The following is a 23,185-nucleotide window of genomic DNA, read 5'->3' as shown; positions in this document are numbered from 1 at the left end:
CAAGAGGAATTGCAGTAAGCAAGTGTCAACTTCTTGTTAAAAGTACTGAGAAATGAATAGAGAAGGAAGTATTCTGGGTTCCAGGAATGTGTACTTGGAACACAGTTTCTCAAGAATTGGATAGTTATACCTTTATTTATGTTATGTTGGAACCAATGATTCATAATCCCATAATTTCTACCTGCCATCTGTGTCAACTCATGCCTGAAAAAGAATCTCCATTACAATGTATTAAAGAGCTATCTAGTCTCTTCCAGGACAAAGAGAATCCTTTCTAGCCTTTGAGGAATATCCCCAGAATGAAAGCTTCAGAGATGATGGTGGTTTGGACCATTCTACACCTTACTGAACACAGGAGCTATTTTTCTAACCAAAGGAACGACAGATTTGGCTAAGTCAATAGCTAAGGAATGGCAAGACAATGCACTGTTTTATGCATCACTGTTTAACATAAAGGAATAATGGGCTCTAATAAGACTGTAAAAATATTATTTGGAGTGTAGGAGATCTGATTAAGATGGTCTTCAATTAAAAGATAGGGAAGGAAAAAAACAGGATATTTCTGACAAGCCAGGTAATATGGTTGCATATAAAACTGAAGTAAAGATCACTACAAGGAACTCTAAGTTAACATTCTACCCTTTAATCTGCTGAAAGTAATAAGTCTATTACATATGTGCCCTAGATTTCAATGCAGCAATTTTCATATAAATTACAAAGGCTAGGTAGAATCATCTGGCTTATGTCTAGAAGTCTGCCAGAAAGTAATGAGATATTTTAAAATTCTGACAGGAAAACAAAACAATCCTCTGTTGGGGCAAGGGAAAGATTGCTGGAGATACACTGGGAAATCATCAATGAACAGAATTCTAAATGAAATAAATGTGCATTAAATGAAATAAATGCACAGGAGTCAACAGGGCAAATACCTGGGACTGTATCCAAAGGGGGTAGCACATATATCCTTTTAAGAGTGGTATCATGGGATGGCTAGGTGGCACAGTGGATAGAGCACCAGCCCTGGAGTCAGGAGTACCTGGGTTCAAATCCAGCCTCAGACACTTAATAAAATAGAAAAGGAGATCCTCTCTAGAGGTGTTATAAATAACCTACTTGATAAATGTTTTGAGGAAACAGTGTGCTCTTTTGAGGTTCTTGTAAGTTAATCAATATGCAAGAATCTGTTTCTATTTAGTGTGACATCATTTTCAATAATCCAATGTGTTTGACTTAAATTCTTGAATTCTAGCATATATGATAAAAAGAGGGGGCAGCCAGATGGTGCAGTAGAGTGGTGGGCCTAAAGTCAAGAAGACTCATCTTCCTGAGTTCAAATTCAGCCTCACTTACTAGTTGTGTGACTTCCTGTGTGACACGTATTTGGAAGGGCAAGTCACTTAACTTATGCCTCAGTTTCCTCTTCTGTAAAATAAGCTGGAGAAAGACTTGGTCAAGAAAAAACTAAATAGGATCATGAGTTGGACACAACTGAAAAACAACAATATAAGTAGATTCTGAACATTTAGGAAAGAAATCAGTCATTACTAGGAGCAAGCATGGCTTCACTTTTTATTTTTAAACCAGATTTGTGATTTCCTTCTGTTAAGGAACTTCTACTGTTGAAATCAGCCATTTCTGCTCCCTAGTCTTTGAGAACTTCAGTCACACTAAAAGTATAAGGGATCTGCCTAGTGATACACAGTCAACTGTCATCTTTCTGTCCACTCTGCCAAAATCTTGCCTACTATTTGGATCCATTAAAAGCAGTTAATGTTGGACTAAATTAATTTCATTTCTGCCTATCTCTTTCAGTAAAGGACTCTGCTAACTCTCTTATTTGGATAAGAGATTAGACTATAACCAGAAAGGATTCAACAACAAACTTAAAATCCAAAAGGATCTTGAGATTGGAATGTTGAGCCAAATCTCTTAAACTGAATTTAATGAAGATAAGTGTGAAGTATCAAATGTGTGGCTATATAGAGTTCTTATGAAAATGACATGAAGGTAGGATGAGGAGCTTGTGAACTTACTGTCAGTTTCCATGAGTCAGTCAGATAAGACAACAGTGGTACTGAAAGGAGAACAGTGCTAAGCCAGAACAGATCAGGAATAGTATGTGCAGTTTGGGGTGACACATATTAAGAAGGGCACTGGCAAATGGAAATGAATCTAGGCCAAGCCAAGATGGTAAGAGAACTCGTCACCTAAGAAGCAACTGATTAAACCTGGGATGTTTGACTTGAAAGGAGATTTATAAGAAGACCATTACAATAGTCATTAAATATCTGAAGTGCTATCATGTGGACAGGGTTCAAGACCTGTCTCTTAAATATACTGGTTTTTGTTACCCTGGGCAAAGTCACTTAACCTTCCAGTGATTCAGGCACTGAAGACTCTAGATTATATATAAGGAGTCAATATTCCAGGAGCTTCCTAGGAAATCACAGATCCTGTAAAAAAACAAACAAAAAGAATGTGGAATATATAGTATAGTTTTTTCCTTGTCCCCAATTGTCAAAGTTAGAAGCAATGGTGGAGAGAGATTATATATGAACTGGAAACATTACCTTATAAATTCTACATTATAGGGCAAGGACTGCTTTTTACCTCATTTCGTATGTCCAACACTTTGCTGAGTGCCTGGGATATAGCAGGCACTTAATAAACGTTTACTGAATTAACAAGAAAGAATTTCTTGACAAGTAAAGTCCAAAAACTGATTGAGCTATTGATGGTAGAGAGATTACTGCCTAGCGCTCTTCAAGCAGCGTGGCTGGATTCCTCCTTGTGAGACTCTAAAGGGAATGTCTGTTTTGACAGTACAGGAGTCTCCGAGATCTTTTCTCAACTCCAAAATTCTGATTGTTTTCCTGTAACCATGGCACTTCTATTTATTACACATCAATGAAAAATATTAAGACCATATGACCATAAATTTAAATGACATATTTGTAAGGTGTAAGTGAGGGGAGCAAAAATCAAACTAAGATTTTCTGGATATTTTGTAGTGACAACTGTCTTAGAAATGGAAAAGATGGAAAGATAAAACTTTTTCCCTCTAGCAGTTCTAATTTCTTGAATATAACTAGTAGATCAAAAACTAAAAATAATTCATAATGAGGCTATTAATAATTGCTCTATCACACAGGCTTGTCTTGAGAAAGCACTTTTGTCTCAAGCTATTTCTTCCAGCCAAACTCAGTCACCATTTTAAAGAGATAACACCATACCATGAAGTGAACTCACTTCATCAGGAAAACTTAAGTTGAAAGCCCATTACTGATCAGTTGAGTGAACAAGTTACAACAGTGTATTAATCTATAAAAATGTACTTAATATTATTTACTTCACAAGCTCAAATGAAATAATGTATACATGGGACTTTACAAACCCTAAGTGCTAGAAAAAAAGTATATTGTATAAATGTGAGCTATTAAAATTATTAACTCTATATACACAGTAATAAGAGCACTTTTATAAGCAATTTATTGTACTTCAAATCAAAGTATTATTGGAAAGCTTTACAGAAATCAAACAAAGCTCCACAAAATACTTTATTGTTTTGAAATGGCCAAGTTTGCAGATATATCCCAACATTAATGGACTATCAAATAATTATTAGAATCTGAGATTAAGAAGTCCTTATAGAAGTAAAAACAATCTTCTTTAAAGACCATCTTAATCTAAGTGATAAAGATTTTGCAAAACTGATGATGTGGCAAAATAAATAAAGTGTTTTCCCACATAAACATTCTCCTTGCAATCTGAAATTATATAAAGTCAACTTCCTGGCTTAATCATCTGATTTTATAGTTTCAAGGCAATAACATTTTGAAAATTAAACACAAGCAACAGAAGAAAAATAACTGAAACCAAGTCTTGTTAAAATAAGAATGTTCAGTTAAAATGAAGGCCTAAAGCTGGTCAGACAAATCGACCGTGTTTTCTATTCATTTGAAAATTATACCTGGTGGCAATAAGGTAGTTTTAATAAAGAAAACAAAGTTCTTACAACATTTCAAAATGAGTGCAGTTGTGTACCACCTCCTTATCAGGCAATATAACCCCAGGAAAAGAGATTGCAAATCACTATTCAAAATGCTGATGGCAAATTGTCCATATGGATTTGTTATAAATTATTACTTGTAAACACAATGGCTTTATGCTACACCATCACCACCTCCTCTTTCAACAATTAAATGCTGTTTCCTCTTCTGTCTAGTAACCAGACAGCGAACAATACCCAGTGCCCCACCCTTTAAAAATCGTACAAAATTGTCTCCAACCAAAGGCCCCAAAGCAAAAAGGTTAGCTTCTTTAGTGCACTCATATGTGTATGGATCAATTTCCACAGGATTACCTTTACATGTAATTGGTTGGTTTGAATTATGGCCTAAATCATACCCTTGTTCCTTTAAAAAGGACAGATTAGGATGAGAACCTATTAATACAACTGCTGCAGATAACTTGAAGATTTTCTTCAATCCAGAGACACTCTGAAGAACACATTTCATGTCTGTCTTAAATGAAAGCACATGGTGCTCAGGAAAACTGGTATATGCTGATGCAAGATTAGAGTCAACAGAATATGACTGAGTACACATCATGTGATACACTTTGTGGTATTCAGGATAAAGCTTTTTGGGAAGTTGCTTGAAAATTAAACTTGGATCAGTAACTCGCTTCCTGAACACATGGATTACAGGAATATTGTTGTTGTATGCACACAGCACAGCATCAGCTGCAGTAAGTCCAGAACCTACAATTAAAACCGGGTCCACTTTGCCCTGTAACTTTCCTTTGCTAATGGCAGCTCCAAATTCTGGCATTGAATGAAACACAAAGGGACAATCCTCCCCTTCCACTTTCAAGTAAGTAGGAGAATCCAGAGTTCCAGTCGCTAGAGCAACATTCTCAGCAAACAGACAAAAAGGGACATGAGCGCCATCAGCTATTCTTTGATAGCCTCTAATCTCCCAGTTTCTCTTGATGAACGCTGACTTCCCCATTTTTAACTGTCCTGTTGAAATGTTCTCATCGTCCTGGTCATCATCATCATCATCATCATCATCCTGATCTCTGTAAAGTCTTGATATAGAAGTTATATAAGCATTTTCTCGGAAATTCTTCTGAAGACCCATAACTTTCACATAATGTTTGTAGTAGCAGGCTATCTCCTCTGGTGTAACTCGGTCATTCTTTATATTCCTTAAAGAGAAAAAAAAAAATCAAACCTTTTGTTGCTGTAATACAACCTCTCTATATTCAATAGTGCCTAAGCATGCTGCTTCCTTTCCATATGAAATAACTAATTTTCAATTGTGGATTAAGCAAATCTTGTTCATATATTATTCTAGCATAGGTATGTTAAAATACTCTTCCTAGAAAAGTCCTTCAGATAACTGTAATCACTAGTCAAAAAGAGAAAAACAAAATCTGAAAACCGTTTTTAAACTGATTACTGACATCTTGAAAATAATAGAACCACACAATCTTGAATTGAATTACTTCAAAAATCAATCTGATGCATTAAATTCCTTTAAAAAAAAATTAAAAGGGGCAGCTTGGTGGCGCAGTGGATAGAACACCAGCCCTGGAGTCAAGAGTACCTGAGTTCAAATCTGACCTCAGACACATAATAATTACCTAGCTGTGTGGCCTTGGGCAAGCCACTTAACCCCACTGCCTTGCAAAAACCTAAAAAAAAAAAAAAAAAAATATATATATATATATATATATATATATATATATATATATATATATGTATATAAAATAAAAGAGGGGCAGCTAGGTGGTGCAGTGGATAGAGCACTGGCCCTGGAGTCAGGAGTATTTAAAGTCCTCTACAACCTGTCCACCTGGACCTGAAGTCAAGAAGATGCAATTCAAATCCTGTCTCAGATGCTTTTTGTTGTGTAACCTAAAATTTAGGTTGTGTAATCTAAGCAACTTCAACCATAAAGTGGAGATCATAACACTGGAATGTTATGAAAAGCAAACAGAATATTTGCAAAGCACTTAAATTAGAATGGTTCCCTTTCATGTGGTCTGCCTCCAGCCACACTGGCCTTTCTCTTCCTTACATCTCTCCATCTCCCACCTTGGAGTCTTTTATGAGAGTGTTCCCAGTTCCCAAAAAGTACTCCCTCCTCTGCCTCTTCCACTTAGAATTTGTAACCTCTTTCAAAGCTGAACCCTATATGAGCCCTTTCTTGATTCCACCCCCCTCCTCAAAATTATCTTGTATTTTAAAATATATATCTTGTATATGCTAATATGTGTACCTATCTTTTGGTACATAATAAGTAGTTAATAGATGTTTGTCAAGCAATCAATCCAAACTGCTTAAACACTTCCAGTGACCATAAGCTTACTAGACTACAAAGCAGCACATTCTAATTTTAGGCAGCTCTTAACTGTAAAAGCTTTTTCTATGTTACATTGAATCCTAATCTTTGTGGGAACCTTCAACTATTTACTGGTTCTAGTTCTTCCCTTTGAATAACTTAGTATTATTAAAAATCTAGAAAGGTAGGGGGCTTGAGGGAGTATATGTGTGTGTGTGTGTGTGTGTGTGTGTGTGTGTGTGTGTGTGTGTGTGTATATATATGTTTAAATCTTCTAGAATGAGGGCAAAAGTTAGATTGGAGAGACCGTGAGCTAGGCTTTGAATTCACTGAAGAAAAAGTGTCCTGGTAGGAATCAGGTGTTGTAAATGAACCTCAAAATCTTAAGGTTGATGCTATGGTCAAATGACAAACTATCAGTCAGACTATAGGATATACTTGTTTCCTTTTTTCAACCTTCCTTCTTTTGATTTTTGAAGATCAAGTGTTTTTTGTCTGGCAAGGGCATTTATTTGTTCAGCAGAAACAAGATGCAAAGAATGTTGTATTAATAGGAGAAGTAAGGTCTCAGTGTAGTTGGAGGGAATGAGAAATATAATGGTTGAAGATGATCTAAAGCTAAAAGGGATCACAGAGGCAGGCAAGTCAAGCTCCCTTTATTAATTAGATGAGGAAATTGAAGCTCATAGAGATTTAGTAACTTGCTCATACAGTCAGTAGGATTTGAAACCAAGAAAGACCCATGATTCCGCCAGCTGCCAGTATTCTTTCCACTTTAGTATGTTATGTCCTTTGGGAATTAATCTAAAAAAGGTCTAGGGGTCTTAATGGACTACGAGTTTTATATAAAAGACATGGCACACAGTACACATTCCCCACAAATTCTGCAGTTTGTAAAATGAAGTTAACATGACTTTAAGGTGGTGAAGAGAGGTCTCCAGTTGGTGTCTGGCTCATGGGAGATGGAAGTTCCTTCCACTATCACACTTAGAGATTGTTCAATTTTTGGCACATTTAAAGAATACTGATTAGCTAGAATGCATCCTGAGCAAGATGACTAGGTGGTCAAGGACCTTAAGAGCAAGTACTCTAAGTTGAGATTGAAAGAATTGTAACATATTTAGTCTGGATAATTTAGGAAGAAATTGATTGTATTCAAATATTTGAAGGGTACCCATATGAAAAGTGAATTATATTATTTGCTTAACTTGGTTCCAAAGGGAAAGCCAAGGATTTAAAGAAACAACTAAGGAAAAATTATAAGAATTAGTTTCCTTTTTACATGAAGGCTGGACAGCTTTTTGTTGGGCCTTCATAAAGGGTATTGCTTTCTTAGGAACAGTTGAGACTAGATGGTTCTCAAAGATGAACTCAAGACCTCTGGAGGTCCACAAGGTTCAAAGGTTATTTTTGTAATAATATTAGATGTTATTTGCTCACAAAAATACTCCTCTCTTTTTCAACCACATATCTGAGGCCAAATTAACCTTATAGACTTTAATCAAGATGACGTATAACAGATTGAATGCAGAAGCAGATATGAATCTAGTTGTCTTCTGGAAAAATATTTTTTAAAATGTCATTCAAATTTGGGGAAGAAATATTTTTTTCATCAACATGTTTTTATTAACATTGTTTTTAAACAAATAGGTATCTTTAAAATTATCAGTAAAAAATCTCCCTATAGAGCCCACATAAAAACTCTTTGGGAACATCAATAATTTTTAAGAATATAAATGGATCCTAAGACCAAGAAGTCTGAGAAGCACTACTATATAGTATGCATTTCCTGAATACTCTATTTCTATTGATACAAGCTGAGGTACTTTTCTCCAATAAAACCTTATTTCAATAGCTATTGGGGAGAGAGGACTTCGCTTTCACAAAGACTATACTGGTGGAATATGCATGGAATGTCTTTCTTCAAACTAGAGAAACTGTATTATGTTTAAGGACCAACCTAGTCAAGTTCAGACAGACTCATCACCAGAAGTTTGTCCAACAGGTAAATTTTATTGGTCAAAACAACGTATGCAACTGAGGCATTAAGGGGTTAGAATCTATAGCAATAAAGAAATTCCCAATCCAAATAAAAAGGGTGTTATTAAATATTATGTTAATGAAAACTCTATAGTTTCAATGATTATAGAGGATAAACTGAGTTAGTCAGAGTTCCAAAATGTCACCATGAAGTATTGTCTGCTGAAATGTTTATTTAACTTAGAATTTTGTGATTTAACAGATAAAGTGAAATTGTCAGAAGTCGATCCTGTTTTTTAAAGATAAAACATGTTAAGATTTTGACAAGATGAATTTCTAATTGATAATTAAAAGAGTAAATTCATTGATATCTTTTTTGCACTTAATAGTATTTTATTATTTTCTAATTACATGTAAAGATTATTTTCAAATTTTTAAATTTTTTTTTTTTTAAAGTTTTTACAAGGCAATGAGGTTAAGTGGCTTGCCCAAGGCTACACAGCTAGGTAATTATTAAGTGTCTGAGGCCGGATTTGAATTCAGGTACTCCGTACTCCTGACTCCAGGGCCAGTGCTCTATCCACTGCGCCACCTAGCCACCCCTTTAAAGATTTTTAATTTCAAAGTTTTCTCCCTCCTCAAGAATGAAAATCAATCTGATATAGATTATACATGTACCATCATGTTACACATATTTTCACATTAGTCATGTTGTGAAATATCAGAAAAAACGAAAAGAAAAAAAGTGAAAATGTGCTTTGATCTGCATTTAGACTCCATGATTCTTTCTCTGAATATGAATCGCATTTTCCATCACAAATCTTTTGTCACTGTATTGCTGAGAAGAGCCAAGCCTATCATAGTTATACAATGTTATTACAATGTACAATATTCTGTGTTCAACTATATGCCAAGAAATCTGGCAATCTAAGTAAGATGTACGAATATTTACAAAAAACTTAATTTGCCTAGATTAAAAGGAAATAAGATATTTAAGTAATTCTATTAAAAAAAAATGAACAAGCCAGCCATCAATGAAATCCCTAAGAAAAACTTTCCAGAATCACACAGATTTTTTGAGTAAATTCTTTCAAATATTTAAGGAACAATTCCAGTTCTATATAAACTTTTTTGAAAAAACAGGCAAAGGAATCTTGCCAAATTCCTTTTATGACACAAATATGGTACTGAAACTTAAACCAGGAATATCCAAAAAGAGAGAAAATTATATACCAAATTTCGCTAATGAATACTGATACAAAAAATTTTAAACAAAAATATTAGCAAAGAGGTTACAGCAATTTTTCACCAGGATTATACCAGATAGAATATTATACTAGGTAAGCAAGGATGGTTAGGGAGACAATCAGCATGACTGACCATATCAATAACAAAACTAACAGAAATCTTATGATTTTCTCAATAGATGTAGAGAAAGTTTTGACAAAATATAGCACTTTCCTAATCAAAAGACTGGAGATCATAGGAATAAACAGTTTTCCTTAAAATGATAAGCAGTATCTATCTAAAACAATCATCAAGCATTTATGTAATGGGCATAAGCATTACCATTAAGATCAAGGATTAAAATCCTTGAAACAAGGACGCCCACTAGCACCACTATAATTCAATATCATCCTAGAAATATTACTTTTAGCAGTAAAGAAAAATAAATTGAAGAATTAGAATAGGCAATGAAGAAACAAAATTCTCACTTTGCAGATACAATTCTACGATTTGCAGATACTAAGAATTCCAGAGAATCAACTAAAAAATTACTTGAAAAAAATCAACTTTATGCTGGTGATAATTTGCTACAATCTCTGCTAATATTTTATTTAAAATTTTTGCACCAGTATTATTAAGGAAATTGGTGTATAATTTTCTCTATTTTGGCTCTTCCCGTTTTAAGTATCAATACCATATTTGTATCATAAAAGAAATTTAGTAGGACTCTTTCTTCATCTAAATCCAAATAGTTTATATAGGATTGGAGTTAATGATTCTTTAAATATTTAATAGAAATTTTTTCTTGGGGAGTTGGCTGACAGCTTATTCTGCTTTTTCTAAAATGGGTTCACTTTAGTATTTCATTTTCTCTTCTGCTAATCTGGGCAGTTTATTTTTGTAAATATCCACTTCAAATTCATCCACTGTCAAATTTATTGGCATATAGTTGGGCAAAATAGCTCCTAATTTTTACTTTAATCTCTTCATTAGTGGTGAATTCACCCTTTTCATTTTTTATACTGGTAATTTGATTTTCTTTCTTTGTTAAAAAAAAATCTAATTAACCTAAGGTTTATCCATTTTATTGTTTTTTTTCCTCCAAAAAAACATGCTCTTAAGTTTACTTTTAGTTCAAGTTTTCTTACTTTTAATTTTGTTAATCTCACCTTTGATTTTTCATAATTTTTTATTTGGTATTTAATCTTAGTCTTTGTAATTTCTTCTTTTTCTAACTTTTTAGTTGCATGCCCCACTTATTGATCTCTTCTTTATTTTATTCATGTAAGCATCTAAAGATATAAAATTTCCCCTAACAACTGCTCTGGCTGCATCCTATAAGTTTTGGTATTTTGCCTCATTATAGCTGTTCTCTAATATAATAATTGTTTCTATGATTTTTGTTTGACCCACTCATTCTTATCTTTCCATGACCCTTTATTACAGATAATTTTTATTTTGTCATGATCTGCAAAGGATGCACTTTAATATTTCTGCCTCTGCATCTGAATGTGAAAATTTATGCAATGATAGTCTATTTTTGTGTAGGTTCCACATGCTGCTAAGAAAAAAGGTAGATTCCTTTCTGTCCCCATTCAATTATCATCAGATCTAATATCGAGCTTTTCTAAAATTCTACTCACCTCCTTAACTTTTTTTGTGATTAGATTTAATCTAGTTCTGAGAGGGAGAGATTGAGGATTCCCATTAGTAGAATTCTTCCCGTAAGCTATCTCCTCCAAAAATCTGGATGCTATACAACTTGGTCCATATGTTTATTTAATATTGATAGTACTCATTGTCTATGGTATCTTTTAGCAAGATATATTTTCCTTCTTAATCTCTTTTAATTAGATCTATTTTTGCTTTTCCTTTTTCTTTAATTGGGAACCAAGATTGCTACCCCTGCCTTTACTTCATCTGAATTATAATATATCCTGTTCCAGCCCTTTATCTTTACTATTATTTATCTCTATGCTTCAAATGTGTTTCTTTTAAACAAGATATTATAAAATTCTGATTTTTAATCCACTCTGCTATCTTTTTTTATGGGAGAGTATATTCCATTCATATTCACCTTTATGATTACTGTGTATTTCCCTCCATACTATTTTCCTCCATTTATACTGTTCTCTCTCCTTTCACTGTCCCTCCCTCACCAATGTTTTGCTTCTGACCACTGCCTCCCTTCAGACTTTTTCCCCCTTTCCCCTTTTCCATCTTACTTCTGCCCTCCTTTTAAGCCCTCCCTTCTATCAGGTGCCCCTTTCTTTTCTTTCCCCTTTCCCCTCTCCCCTCCTACTTCTCCATAGAATAAGATAAAATTTCTATTCCTAACCAAGTGTATATGTTATTTCCTCTTTGAGCCAAATCTGAGGAGTAAAGCACAATGATCTCCTCCCCCCCAATTTTCCTCTACAATAATAGGTCTTTTACGCCTCCTTGCTGTGATGTAATTTATTCTGTTCCCCCCTTTCTATCCTCCCAGTACAATCCTTTTCCCCCCTTGCCTTAATTTTTTTTTAAAAACCACAATATCAAGGTCAACTTATACCCACAGCTCCAGTTTATGTATATTCCTTCTAACTGTAATAAATATATACAGTTCTCAAGAATTACAAGTTATCATCTTTCTATGTAGGGATGTAAATAGTTTAATCTTATTGAATAACAAGTTTTTTTTTCTTTCTTGTTTATCTTTTTTTATGCTTTTTGTGAAACCTGTAATTGAAGATTGAGTTTTCTATTAAGCTTTGACCTTTTTCATCAAGTTTGAAAATCCCCAAATTTGTTGAACATCATCTTTTCCCTTGAAAGGGAATGCTCAGTTTTGCAGGGTAGCTGATTCTTGGTTGTAATCCAAGCTCCTTTGCCCTCCAGAATATCATAGTCCAAGTCCGATGATCCCTTAACGTTGAAGCTGCAGTCTCTTGTGTAATCCTGACTGTGGCTCCTTGTTTCTTTCTGGTTGCCTGCGGTATTTTCTTCTTTAGCTGAGAATTCTGAAATTTGGCTACAATATTCCTTGGAGTTTTCATTTTTGGGATCTCTTTCAGGAAGTGAATCGTAGCTTCTTTTTAATGTTTATTTTATCTTCCAGTTTATATCAGGTAAGTTTTCCTTGACAATTTCTTGAAAGATGCTGTCCAGGTTCTTTTTTTAATCATAGCTTTCAGAAAATCCAATAATTTCTAAATTATCTTTCCTAGATCTATTTTCCAGTGAGGTATCTTAAATTTTCTTCTTTATTTTACATTCTTTTGATTTTGTTTTGAGTGATTCTTGATGCCTCATAAAGTCATTAGCTTCCATTTGCCCAATTCTACTTTTTAAGAAATTATTTTCTTATATTAGTTTTTGTACCTCTTTCTTCCATTTGGCCAATTCTATTTTTAAGCAAGTTGCTTTCTTTAGTGAATTTTTATGTTTTCCTCAGTCAATTTTTGTGCTTCCTTTTCTGAGTTAACGCTTTTCTCATAATTCTCCTGCATAACTCTCATTTCTTTTTCCAATTTTCTTCTACCTCTTTTTACCTGATTTTTTTTTCAGTTTTTGCAAAGCAAATGGGGTTAAGTGACTTGCCTAAGGCCACACAGCTAGTTAATTATTAAGTGTCTGAGACCAGATTTGAACCCAGGTACTCCTGACTCCAGGGCTGGTGCTTTATCCACTGTTCCACCTAGCCACCCTCTTACCTGATTTTTAATTCTTCTTGGAGATTTTTGGGTTTGAGATCAATTTGTAGTCCCCTTTGAGACTTCACATGTAGACATTTTGGCATTGCTCTCCTCTTCTGAATCTGTGTTTTGATATTCCCTATTGTCATAGTAGCTTTCTATGGTCATGGTTTTATTTTTTGTTCATTTTTTAAATTTGAGCTTTGTTCCTGGGGCAGTGAGGCCATTGTCCCAAGTTTTCTAGCATCTTGCCCACCACACTAGGGAGGCCTGGCCTACTGCTTCCTTTGCCAGCCTGCTAAACCAAAACTAAGAGGCCCTGGTTGCTGATCTGTGCTGTGACTAATAGCCTCCCACTAGCTTATCCAGGCAACATTTGTATTGAACTGCAATCACTCCCTTTTTCACCCAAATGAGAAAGAACTTTCTCTTACATCCTTCTAAGTTTTCTTAAATTGGAAAATTGTTTCAATAAATTTTTGTAGGCTGTGGCCCTCCAGAATCTGTTTAGATGCTTCATTTCCAAGGGAAACTGGGGAGAGCTCAGGTAACTTCCTGGATTCTCTCTGCCATCTTGGCTCTGCCTCCAATTCATTGATAGCTTGTTGCTATCAAAAATGTAACATCTTTACCTGATATTTCATTCATAAATCTTAAACAAAAGTACCTAACATACAAAATGCTTCTTTTATGGAACAAAAAGTATAGCTTAAAAAAAAAAGCCCAAAAAAGTACATCTTTTATTTACTGCAAACATTTAAAGTAAAGGAAATATTTGGTTTTCTATTTTGGAAATATAAATATCTCTAATTTATAATTATAATCTGATATTATCATGTCATTTTAAAGGTTTCTGAGAAGCACTTTTCATTCAATATTTAACCAGAACCTTGAAACTATCCTGTGAAATGGTTTCTCTTTCTTTATGTGTGTATGTATATATGTATAAACTGAAGCTCAAATATGTCCTGTCTACTAATTTCCAATGTAGAATTCAAGCAGATATCAAGAGTGCTCCTTCTATGTTTATAACATTTCTTTCATTTCTTAGACACATTAAAATTCAACTAGAATAAATATCAATGAAAACATCTTAATATGATTTTATGACATTAGCCAAATATACTTTTTAAGTAGGAAAAAGTTATTTCTCTAGTGTCTTCTCATTAAATTTAGAAATCTAGAATAAGTATTTAACAATTCAAATAATTAAGTAAAAAAAAATCTACTTGCTATCCAGGAATTATTCATTTCCTTAAATTACCTAAGATAGACAAATACGAGGATGAAAACTGTCTAAAATTCAAAAATAAGTTTGTTATTCTTATACCTCAGGCAAAGAAGAATATCAACATACTGTACAATTTCACTAAATTAAAGCTCTTTACATTAAAAAAATTTTTCTCAATTTTTCATAAGGGCAGTATTTTCAAAGCTCATTATAAATTTTAATAAATCATTAAAACAAAATTCTCTGATTGAAGGTAAAATAAACTCCATGAAAACAGGGACTAAATATTATTCATATTTGATCAAGTACAGTGCCTGTTAAGTACCAAGCACTCACATTTGTTTACAAACTGAACAAAAGGTATAATTTGAATTATTTTCCTTGGTTTCAATTTACTAATATGACAGCAGCACTGGAACAGTATTTCTGCAGACTTAAATATTAATTGATCAACTTTCTGCTTTATGGTCTACTAATTCTATATATATACCCATTCACTATCCTTAATGTTTTTCTTATATTTCTCCTAGGATCATATTTTGTTCTCCCCTCCCAAGTATTGATCCTAACTTATCATTATTTTCAGTTGAAACTTCATCTTCTCAGTTTCTCCTTTCATATTTCCTGTCTAGGTATTTAATTCATTCAAGGGCTTACTGTCATCTGTCCTGAGTAGTCTGCCAGTATTCTCATTTAGACAATTACATCTTCTTTTTGCCTCAGATCACATTCCTGCTCTACACTTCTCAGTCATAAACTATTTACACACTTCCTTCTTACCCAAAGATACACCCATACTCTCACAGCCAGATACACAAATTCAATAGTCTAAGTGGATAGAAAGGTAAAGATAGTTATAGGGAAAGGGGGTGGAAAAAAGCGAATTTGTTAGTGAGTGTATAGACTGGTAAGTGGAAAATATAACATTTCAGGAGAATAACCAAATGCAGGAGAAAACTGATAGGAAAGAGAATGGATCTCAGTGGTTTAAAAAAAAACCCCAACACATAATCTCCTTTATCATTTCACTATTCTACTCAAGTTTTCATAATGTCATGCAACAGAAATTACCATAAATGAGTAAATATTATTTGCTAATGAAGATGACTGCATCAAGACTAAGGGCCTTTAGACAGCTTCCAAATTGAGATTCAAAAATCACTTAATAGTTTTACTTGTTCACTCAGGAAAAACATTGAACAGTGTCTATTTTCTAGACTATGATATGCAGATAGACAGACAACTCAGATGGTCCATTAGTTTATATACTGTGATGAAACACTGTAGATAAACAACAAATTTAGTCCATATTAGTTTAGGAGAAAAAGAACAGGTAAAATTCTATCTTTTAAATATCATTATTTTTCCAGTAATACATGCCTACAAAACAATACCAAATTCTCCAATGAATCAAAACTGTGGGTCACCCAAAGGACAATGAAAAGATGGTGGGCATCAGAACACTAGAATATATTACTAGTGGCAAACTGCACGCAAAAAGCAGTATAGAGGGGCGGCTAGGTGGCATAGTGGATAAAGCACTAGCCCTGGAGTCAAGAGTACCTGGGTTCAAATCCGGTTTCAGACACTTAATAATTACCTAGCTATGTGGACTTGGGCAAGCCACTTAACCCTGTTTGCCTTGCAAAAACCTTAAAAAAAAAAAAAGCATAATAGGCAACTTGTGGCACAATTGTATAAAAACTCTAGGCCTGGAGTGAGGAAGACCCATTCAAATCTAATTTTAGACACTAGTTGTGTGACCCTGGTCTGCCTCAGTTTTCTTATCTAATAAAGAGGAAATAAAAGCACCCACCTCCAAGAGTTGTTATAAAGCTGAAATGAAATAATTATTTGTAAAGTGCTTTGTAATCTTTAAAGCACTCTATAAATGCTAGTTATTATTTTTATATTACCAGAAAAAGAAATGGATCACTAAGAAATGAGAATGGACAAATGGACATGCTGCATTGCTCCCTATGCAACAGAGACTTAGATGGAGCTCCCTTTCCACATGGGAAATTATGGACAAAGAATAGCATAGGATGAAAAGTAGTTTATGATCTGCATGACCTAAAGAAGTACCTATATGAAGTACTTACATATATGCTGAAGATGAAGAAACACTGTAAATGTATGTATGTATGTATCAAGTTTTGTGGCAATTTAGAAAGTTTCTAGGAGAACATGGAAGGTTTCTTGAAAGAAAAGGTATCCTTGAAAGATAAGCAGGAAAAAAGCATTCCACATCGGGGAAAAAACTGAACAAAGGCATGATTCTGTGACCTCAGGTAAGTCACATAACAACTTTGAGTCTAAGTTTCTATAGCTAAACAATATGATCCACACAGTCACTTCTAGTTACAAAATACCATGAAGTATCAAGCAATTTCAAATTAATTCTTACCTTCTCTTAGCAGACACCCAATCCTTAAACTTAAGCCCAGGCAACTCCATCCAGTTTCCAAAGCTGATGGTCAACATGGAACCTTCCATATGCTATTTGGAAAAAAAATAAGGCAAAGGCATCATATATTTGAACTGCCTTGATTTTCTTAAACTGATCAAACACCTTGAACTGATTCTACAAATTTAAAATTCTTAGAATCAAAGGTGTTCCAATGTCTATGTAAAACTGCCAATTTGCCTATAAATCTTTATATGCCTAGCACCATATCACAGGACCTATTCATATACCTATTTTTAAATTTTTTTTTAAAATTATATAACTGCAAACATCCAAATACTCCAGATAAATTTTTGGTTTTGATCATAAGTTGTTACTGATCAGTATATAATTCTTAAACTCATTTTTAGAAAGGGAAACAGGAAAATTACTTTTTCTTTTAAATAAAGAGAGGAAGTGTATTTAATACCTCATGTCCTAATTCATCTTACTGTCAAAGTTATCTGAAAAATTTGAGCAAGCAATCATTTCCTGTTCAATTATATTACAAAATTCATTCCAAAGGCTGGGCTAATTTATAGGCAACATTTCCCAAGGATCAAGGAAATAAACCATGGCCCCATAAATAATGATGGTCCATAGCTAGAAGCAAAAGGGAAGGGTGAAATCCCACATTCTACTTATACCTATCTCTGCCTTACCTAACACAGAATCAGTCTAAAAATAAGATCACAATTTCTGTGCTGTTTTTGAGGCCATTAGCTCCCTTTGACAAATCAAGAACTCTGGCTTCTTGTCTCTCAACTCTCTCCAACATGGTACCCAAAAGAGCTCAGAAGTGGGAGCTCAACTGATGAAGCATCATTTGTGGCTGTCTGAAAAATAGTTGGGGGAGGGTATATGAAAGCAATAGTTACAGATGCTATTTTGGTATAATCTCCTAGACCGAGAAGAACTGAAGCCAACATCAAGAGGCCAGAGCACTAAACCTGCAGCAAAGGGAGCTGCTATAAATGTTTAAGCATTTCCCAAAATGAATAGAGTCTTTCATAAACTGGAATCAGTCTTTATGCAATGTTTAACATCCTACTCTGGTGTTATAATGTAGTTGCTTGAAAGTCAGAATTTAGACTATAAACTAAATTCCACCACTGATTCATGAGTTTGTTCAGGAAAATTAAAGTATATTCAATATGAAGTGGGACATTAATCCATATAAAATATGTTTTATCAGTTATTGCTTCCAGAGATTTTGGTTCTCAGGAAAAAAAAAGACTACATAAATGCAGGAAAACCAGAGGGATACCAGTATGATAATGAAAGATAGATTCTAAAACAGTTTTAATAAATATAATTTTACTTTCAAGTGTTATATATATAAGCCCTTTAAGAAAGCCCATTACGTAAGTCTGAATTTATAAAACCAATACAAGGCATAACTATTTGAGAAATTTTTTTCAGTTTATAAAAGAAATGCTTTAGAAATAAACCTATTGGGATGCATATGAAACATTACTTTAAAAAAGGAAACTAAGTATGTACATTATCCTCCAGGAATACAGTTGTTTTTCCTGGTTCTGGACATATGATTTCATCAGTATGAGGAAATAAGAGTGGCACACATAAACAATAATAAATCATCTATAACTTACAATCTTAGAGAATTAAAAAAGTCATCTATAACTCACCATTTTAAGAGAGTAATCTGAGTGGCATTAAGAGATTAGAAATGATCTCTTAATTGACAACTCTAATTTTTCAATTCTCATCCTTCATAACTACTTTATAGTTTGTGAATATGCTGATCACCTCTTCTGCTTGATAATTTTCCTTCTCTTTTGGTTTTTATGGAACTGCTCTCTCGAGTCGCCTCCTGTCTTTCTGACATTTCTTCATGGTCTCATCCAGGTTATGCCCATTAGCTATGGGTATCCCCCAAGGCTCTGTCTTGACCTCTCTTCTCTATTTTACTTAGCGATCTCATAAATTTCCTTGGATAATATTATCATTTTTTTTTTTTTGCAAAGCAATGGGGTTAAGTGGCTTGCCCAAGGTCACACAGCTAGGCAATTATTAAGTGTCTGAGGCCGGATTTGAACTCAGGTACTCCTGACTCCAGGGCCGGTGCTCTATTCACTGCGCCACCTAGCTGCCCCTAGTATTATCATTTTTATGCAAATGATTTTCAGAATTATTTATCCAGTCCTAACCTCTCTTCTCATCTCCAGTTTCTTATCTCCAATTGCCTAATAAACAGTCTGTACTAGCTAGAGAGTGGACGTCATAAACTTAACATTATCTTCCCCCCCCAAATCCTTTCCTTTTTCTAACATTCCTATTATTGAGAATAATCCAGGCTTGCCACTTAGGGATCATTCTCAACATCTCATTCTTTCTCCCACTCCTCTGATTCCCCAAACCACTCCTTTTTCCCCTTTCTCCCCACTATGTATCCAATCAATTGTCAAGTTCAACCAATTCTTCATGAACTTTTCTCAAGTTTGACTTCTGCTTTCTCTGACACTGTTCTCACACCTGGACCACTACAACATCCTTCCAGCTGGTCTCTACCTCAAATCTCTACCCATTCCAGTCTATTTTTGGCTGTCAAACTGATCTTACCAAAGCACAGATCTGACCTTTCATCTTTCTGCAGAAAATTTAGTAGCTTGAATTATCTCCATAATCATATGAAATCTGGGATGTTTTTAAAAGCACTTCTTATAGGACTCCTTTTACCATTCCAGTCTTCTCATGTCTTACTCCCACATACTCTTATGATCCAGAGACACTTATCTCCTTACCATTTGTATTCCTCGTACCAGGCTCTTCATTTTCTGACTCTGTTCATTTTTACTGGTTGTCCTCAGTGTCTGCAAGTCTCTCCCTTCTCACTTCCATCTCATAGATTCCCAGATCCCAGCTATGCTATCTTCTACAAGAAGCATTTTCTCTAAGATTATCTTCAAAATATCCTGTACATATCCTGTTTGTACATAGTTGTTTGCATGTTGTCTCCCACTGCCAACAGAGAGTTCCTTGAGAATAGGGAATATTTTCTTTCTTTGTACATTTTCTTTCTTTTCTTCTCCATAATTAGTATAGTACTGGGAACACAGCAGGTGATTATTAATAAAGGCTTACTGCTTATTAATTTGATTAGTGACTTGACCACGATTACAATTGTTAGTAGTGTCAAAGACAGCACATAAACCAAAGTATGTGTCAAAGATAGCAGCTTTAGCCAAAGCATCTGCTTCTCAGAAACACTGATATATATAAAGTTCTTTATTGAAAGCAGATAGAGCATAATTTTAAAATGTCTAAGGTAATGAAAATAATTCACATTTCAAATTTTTTTTTTAAACTTGAGTCAAAAAATTGTTAAGACTATTTTAGGCCCAGAAAAGTTCTGGGAGAAAGAAAGCATCCCTAAATGTACTGAAAGTAAGTCTTTATTTAATATACTCTACAATTTTTATGTTTCATTGTTATATTGGCTTCCCTCTACCCCTAATATTTTAAACTTGTGTCATTTAATTGTTTTAAATGGTGTCTTTTTTCTGAGAAACTAAAGTACTTCACAGGCAATAACTGACATAATGCTCTCCAAAAGATAAAATGAAAGACTCTTTAATTCATCGAGTCCTTGTATAAAAAGATATTTAAAATGGACTCTTACTTGTAAAAATAAAGAAATTATCCCAATTTTAATATATATTACATTATATATTAATCTGAGTTGACAAAATCCAAAATGAAAGCTTAAATTTTCATTTTTTTACTATGAAACAAACTTATGAAATGTTAGCCATTTAATTCTCACATAATAAATCAGATTGATTGCATTAGTAATAAAATTAGAATTCATCACTATTATAATTAATTACATCAATATCCATTATTATTTGAGATTATTAAAATGCTAAATGTTAAGTGTTATTCTAGTAGTGCTGTGCCAAGTGGTGGTATGGGGATATAATAGCCATTTATAGCTATAGGAGTTTTTGTAAACTGGAACTTAATTGTATGCCATTTAACACAAAAAAGTAGTCAAATTATCTAAGACTATGTAAATGTCTTGTAAATACCTAAAATTAAAGGTTTTCTTCTCCTTTTAGGATGGCTGTATCTTGACTCTAGTACTTCAATGTTTGAGCAAGAGTTTATCACATTCCAGATGCCAAAATGAATAAAAAGTGCAAAATGTCTGAAAAAAGAGATAAAAAGAGGGGCAAAGTATCTTGTATTTTTCTAAAAATAGACTTCTTTGTTGTAATCAGAACTGAGTTTTAAAACTGTTGTTCACTGAAATCATCTGGGCACATTTTAGGAAGGACCTTGACAAGTCAGAGAGTGTCCTATACAGGAATCAGCTGAAGGAAATAGGGATGTTTGTCTGAGGAAAAACTCAAAACCAGCTATTGCTGACTTAATGAGGTTGAAAAGTTTTTAATGCAGAAAGGGGCCTATGTTTGTTGTATTTGGCCTCAGAAGACACAATTAGGAGCAGACAGGTTGACTCAAGTTCATCATAAGGGAAAACTGCTTAAATGACTGGAGACATCCAAAAACAAAAAGGGCTGACTTAAAAGGGAGTCTATGTGTCCTTCAATGGAGGGTTTCAAACAGAAAGGCTGGATAATGTCTTGGCTGGGGCATTGTAGAGGAGATTCCTATCCAGGTATGAGTTCAAATAGATCTCTTCCAATTTTGAGATTCTGTGTTTGAATTTTAAAAGTCAAGCCGGTCTATCCATAGTAAGATCATATGCAAAAATTAAGACATTCAGATACATTAAGATATACATAAAGTAAAATATTACTTACATGCCAAGCCCCACCAGGTGGTCCTTTACCAAGAACTAAATGAGGAATATAATGGTGCTGTTCTAATTTCCAGTGCAAAACTGATGGATAATCATACCCAAAGTCAGCATCTGGATGAAGAAGGGTGTCAAGTAGTATTGCAACTGGATTAGATGATCGGCCTTCAAGACCTTCAGACAAGTATTCTAAATCCTAAATGATTTTTTTAAAAAGAAAGACAACAGAGTTGCAGTGAAAGAGTCACTTTTCCTTTTGTGAATTCAACACAATGACCAGGAAAAAAGTTAACACTTAAATTTATAAAGTTAATATAAAAATGATTAATGTACAAAAAATGATTTTGTACAATGGATCTTCAACTCAGAAATACTATGCTAATAAAAGAATCCAAATTAGAATAAAAATTATAACACTTCCACATTTTAAAGAAAAATTACATTTATGCTTAGGAAACAATACCTGATCAATAATGGAGAGATGTCTTGCTTCTTCTAATTTACTATGCAAAATTGGATTTGGATGTATAGCTTCTGAAGATAGATATGGTCTGTATCCTGACAACATGTAAGAAAGGCAAATGCCTGATGGGCCATTTCCTATAAAAAGCAAGTTTGTCATATTGTATAGAAACAATGGAAGCCTTATTAGATGTCAACTCCTATCCCTTCCAGGGGTTGTTTAAAAAAAATATTTTTGTTAAATTAGTATTAATTAAATTGTCAAATAGTCTTTTGAGTTCTGATTTTATGAAATGAAACACTAATTATAACTTGGAAATACTTTTAGGATATAAAGACTGTTTGCCCAGAAATAGGATTTGACATGCATAGAGATAAACAATAAAGATTATTCAAATCAAATAGCCTAAAAATATCATGAAAGTACAAACAAAAGTTTTAAAAAACAAAACATTTCACCTACAACCATTTCTTTCTAAAATCTTAAAACTTCTACTCTAAAGATGGAACAAATCTTAAGTCTTCCTAGATATATGAATATTCAAACTGAACTTGAAAACATCATAACATCATTAATGACAACTCTAGAGGACTTAAATCAGCTGAGTGGTGCAAAGCAATGCACCTTAACTCTAAGAAGACCTAACTTCAAATCTAACTTCAGATTCCTGGCTGTGTCTGCCACAATTTCCTTGATGTTAAATGGGGACAGGAATTGCACCTATTTTCCAGGATTGGTGTGAGGATCAAATGAGATATTTATAAAGTGCTTAGCACAGTTACTGACAATTAGGAAGCCCTTAATAAATGCTTATTTCCTTCACTTCCCTTGTCTAACAAGAAAAAACTCACAATAATTACATTAACTTGTTCTGTCCCTATAAGAATTTTTCAGTTTGGAGAGATATTCATGTCCAGGAAATTCAATACATTAATCATAGTTTACTACAGAGATTATTATTACTACTACTACTACTACTACTACTACTACTACTACTACTACTACTACTACTACTACTACTACTA

General features: G+C 33.8%; 1 protein-coding gene across 4 annotated transcripts in view; it reads right to left on the bottom strand.

The window, feature by feature from the left end:
- Positions 1-3,446: 3,446 nt before the first annotated feature.
- OSGIN2 (oxidative stress induced growth inhibitor family member 2) overlaps positions 3,447-23,185 on the bottom strand; it is a 34,446-nt gene continuing 14,707 nt past the window's right edge. For all 4 annotated transcript variants that reach the window (XM_074199914.1, XM_074199909.1, XM_074199910.1 and 1 more), the window contains 4 exons: positions 22,161-22,297; positions 21,702-21,893; positions 16,873-16,964; positions 3,447-5,211 (listed from right to left, as the gene is read on the bottom strand). In XM_074199914.1, coding sequence (XP_074056015.1) covers positions 4,164-5,211; positions 16,873-16,964; positions 21,702-21,893; positions 22,161-22,297 — 1,469 coding nt within the window. In that variant the 3' untranslated portion in view covers positions 3,447-4,163. The remainder of the gene's footprint in view (positions 5,212-16,872; positions 16,965-21,701; positions 21,894-22,160; positions 22,298-23,185) is intronic.

Source organism: Macrotis lagotis, chromosome X, assembly GCF_037893015.1.
Source record: "Macrotis lagotis isolate mMagLag1 chromosome X, bilby.v1.9.chrom.fasta, whole genome shotgun sequence".
NCBI lineage: Eukaryota > Metazoa > Chordata > Mammalia > Peramelemorphia > Peramelidae > Macrotis > Macrotis lagotis.
Note: the sequence above shows the minus strand (reverse complement) of the source record. Positions and strands in the feature narration are given on the sequence as shown.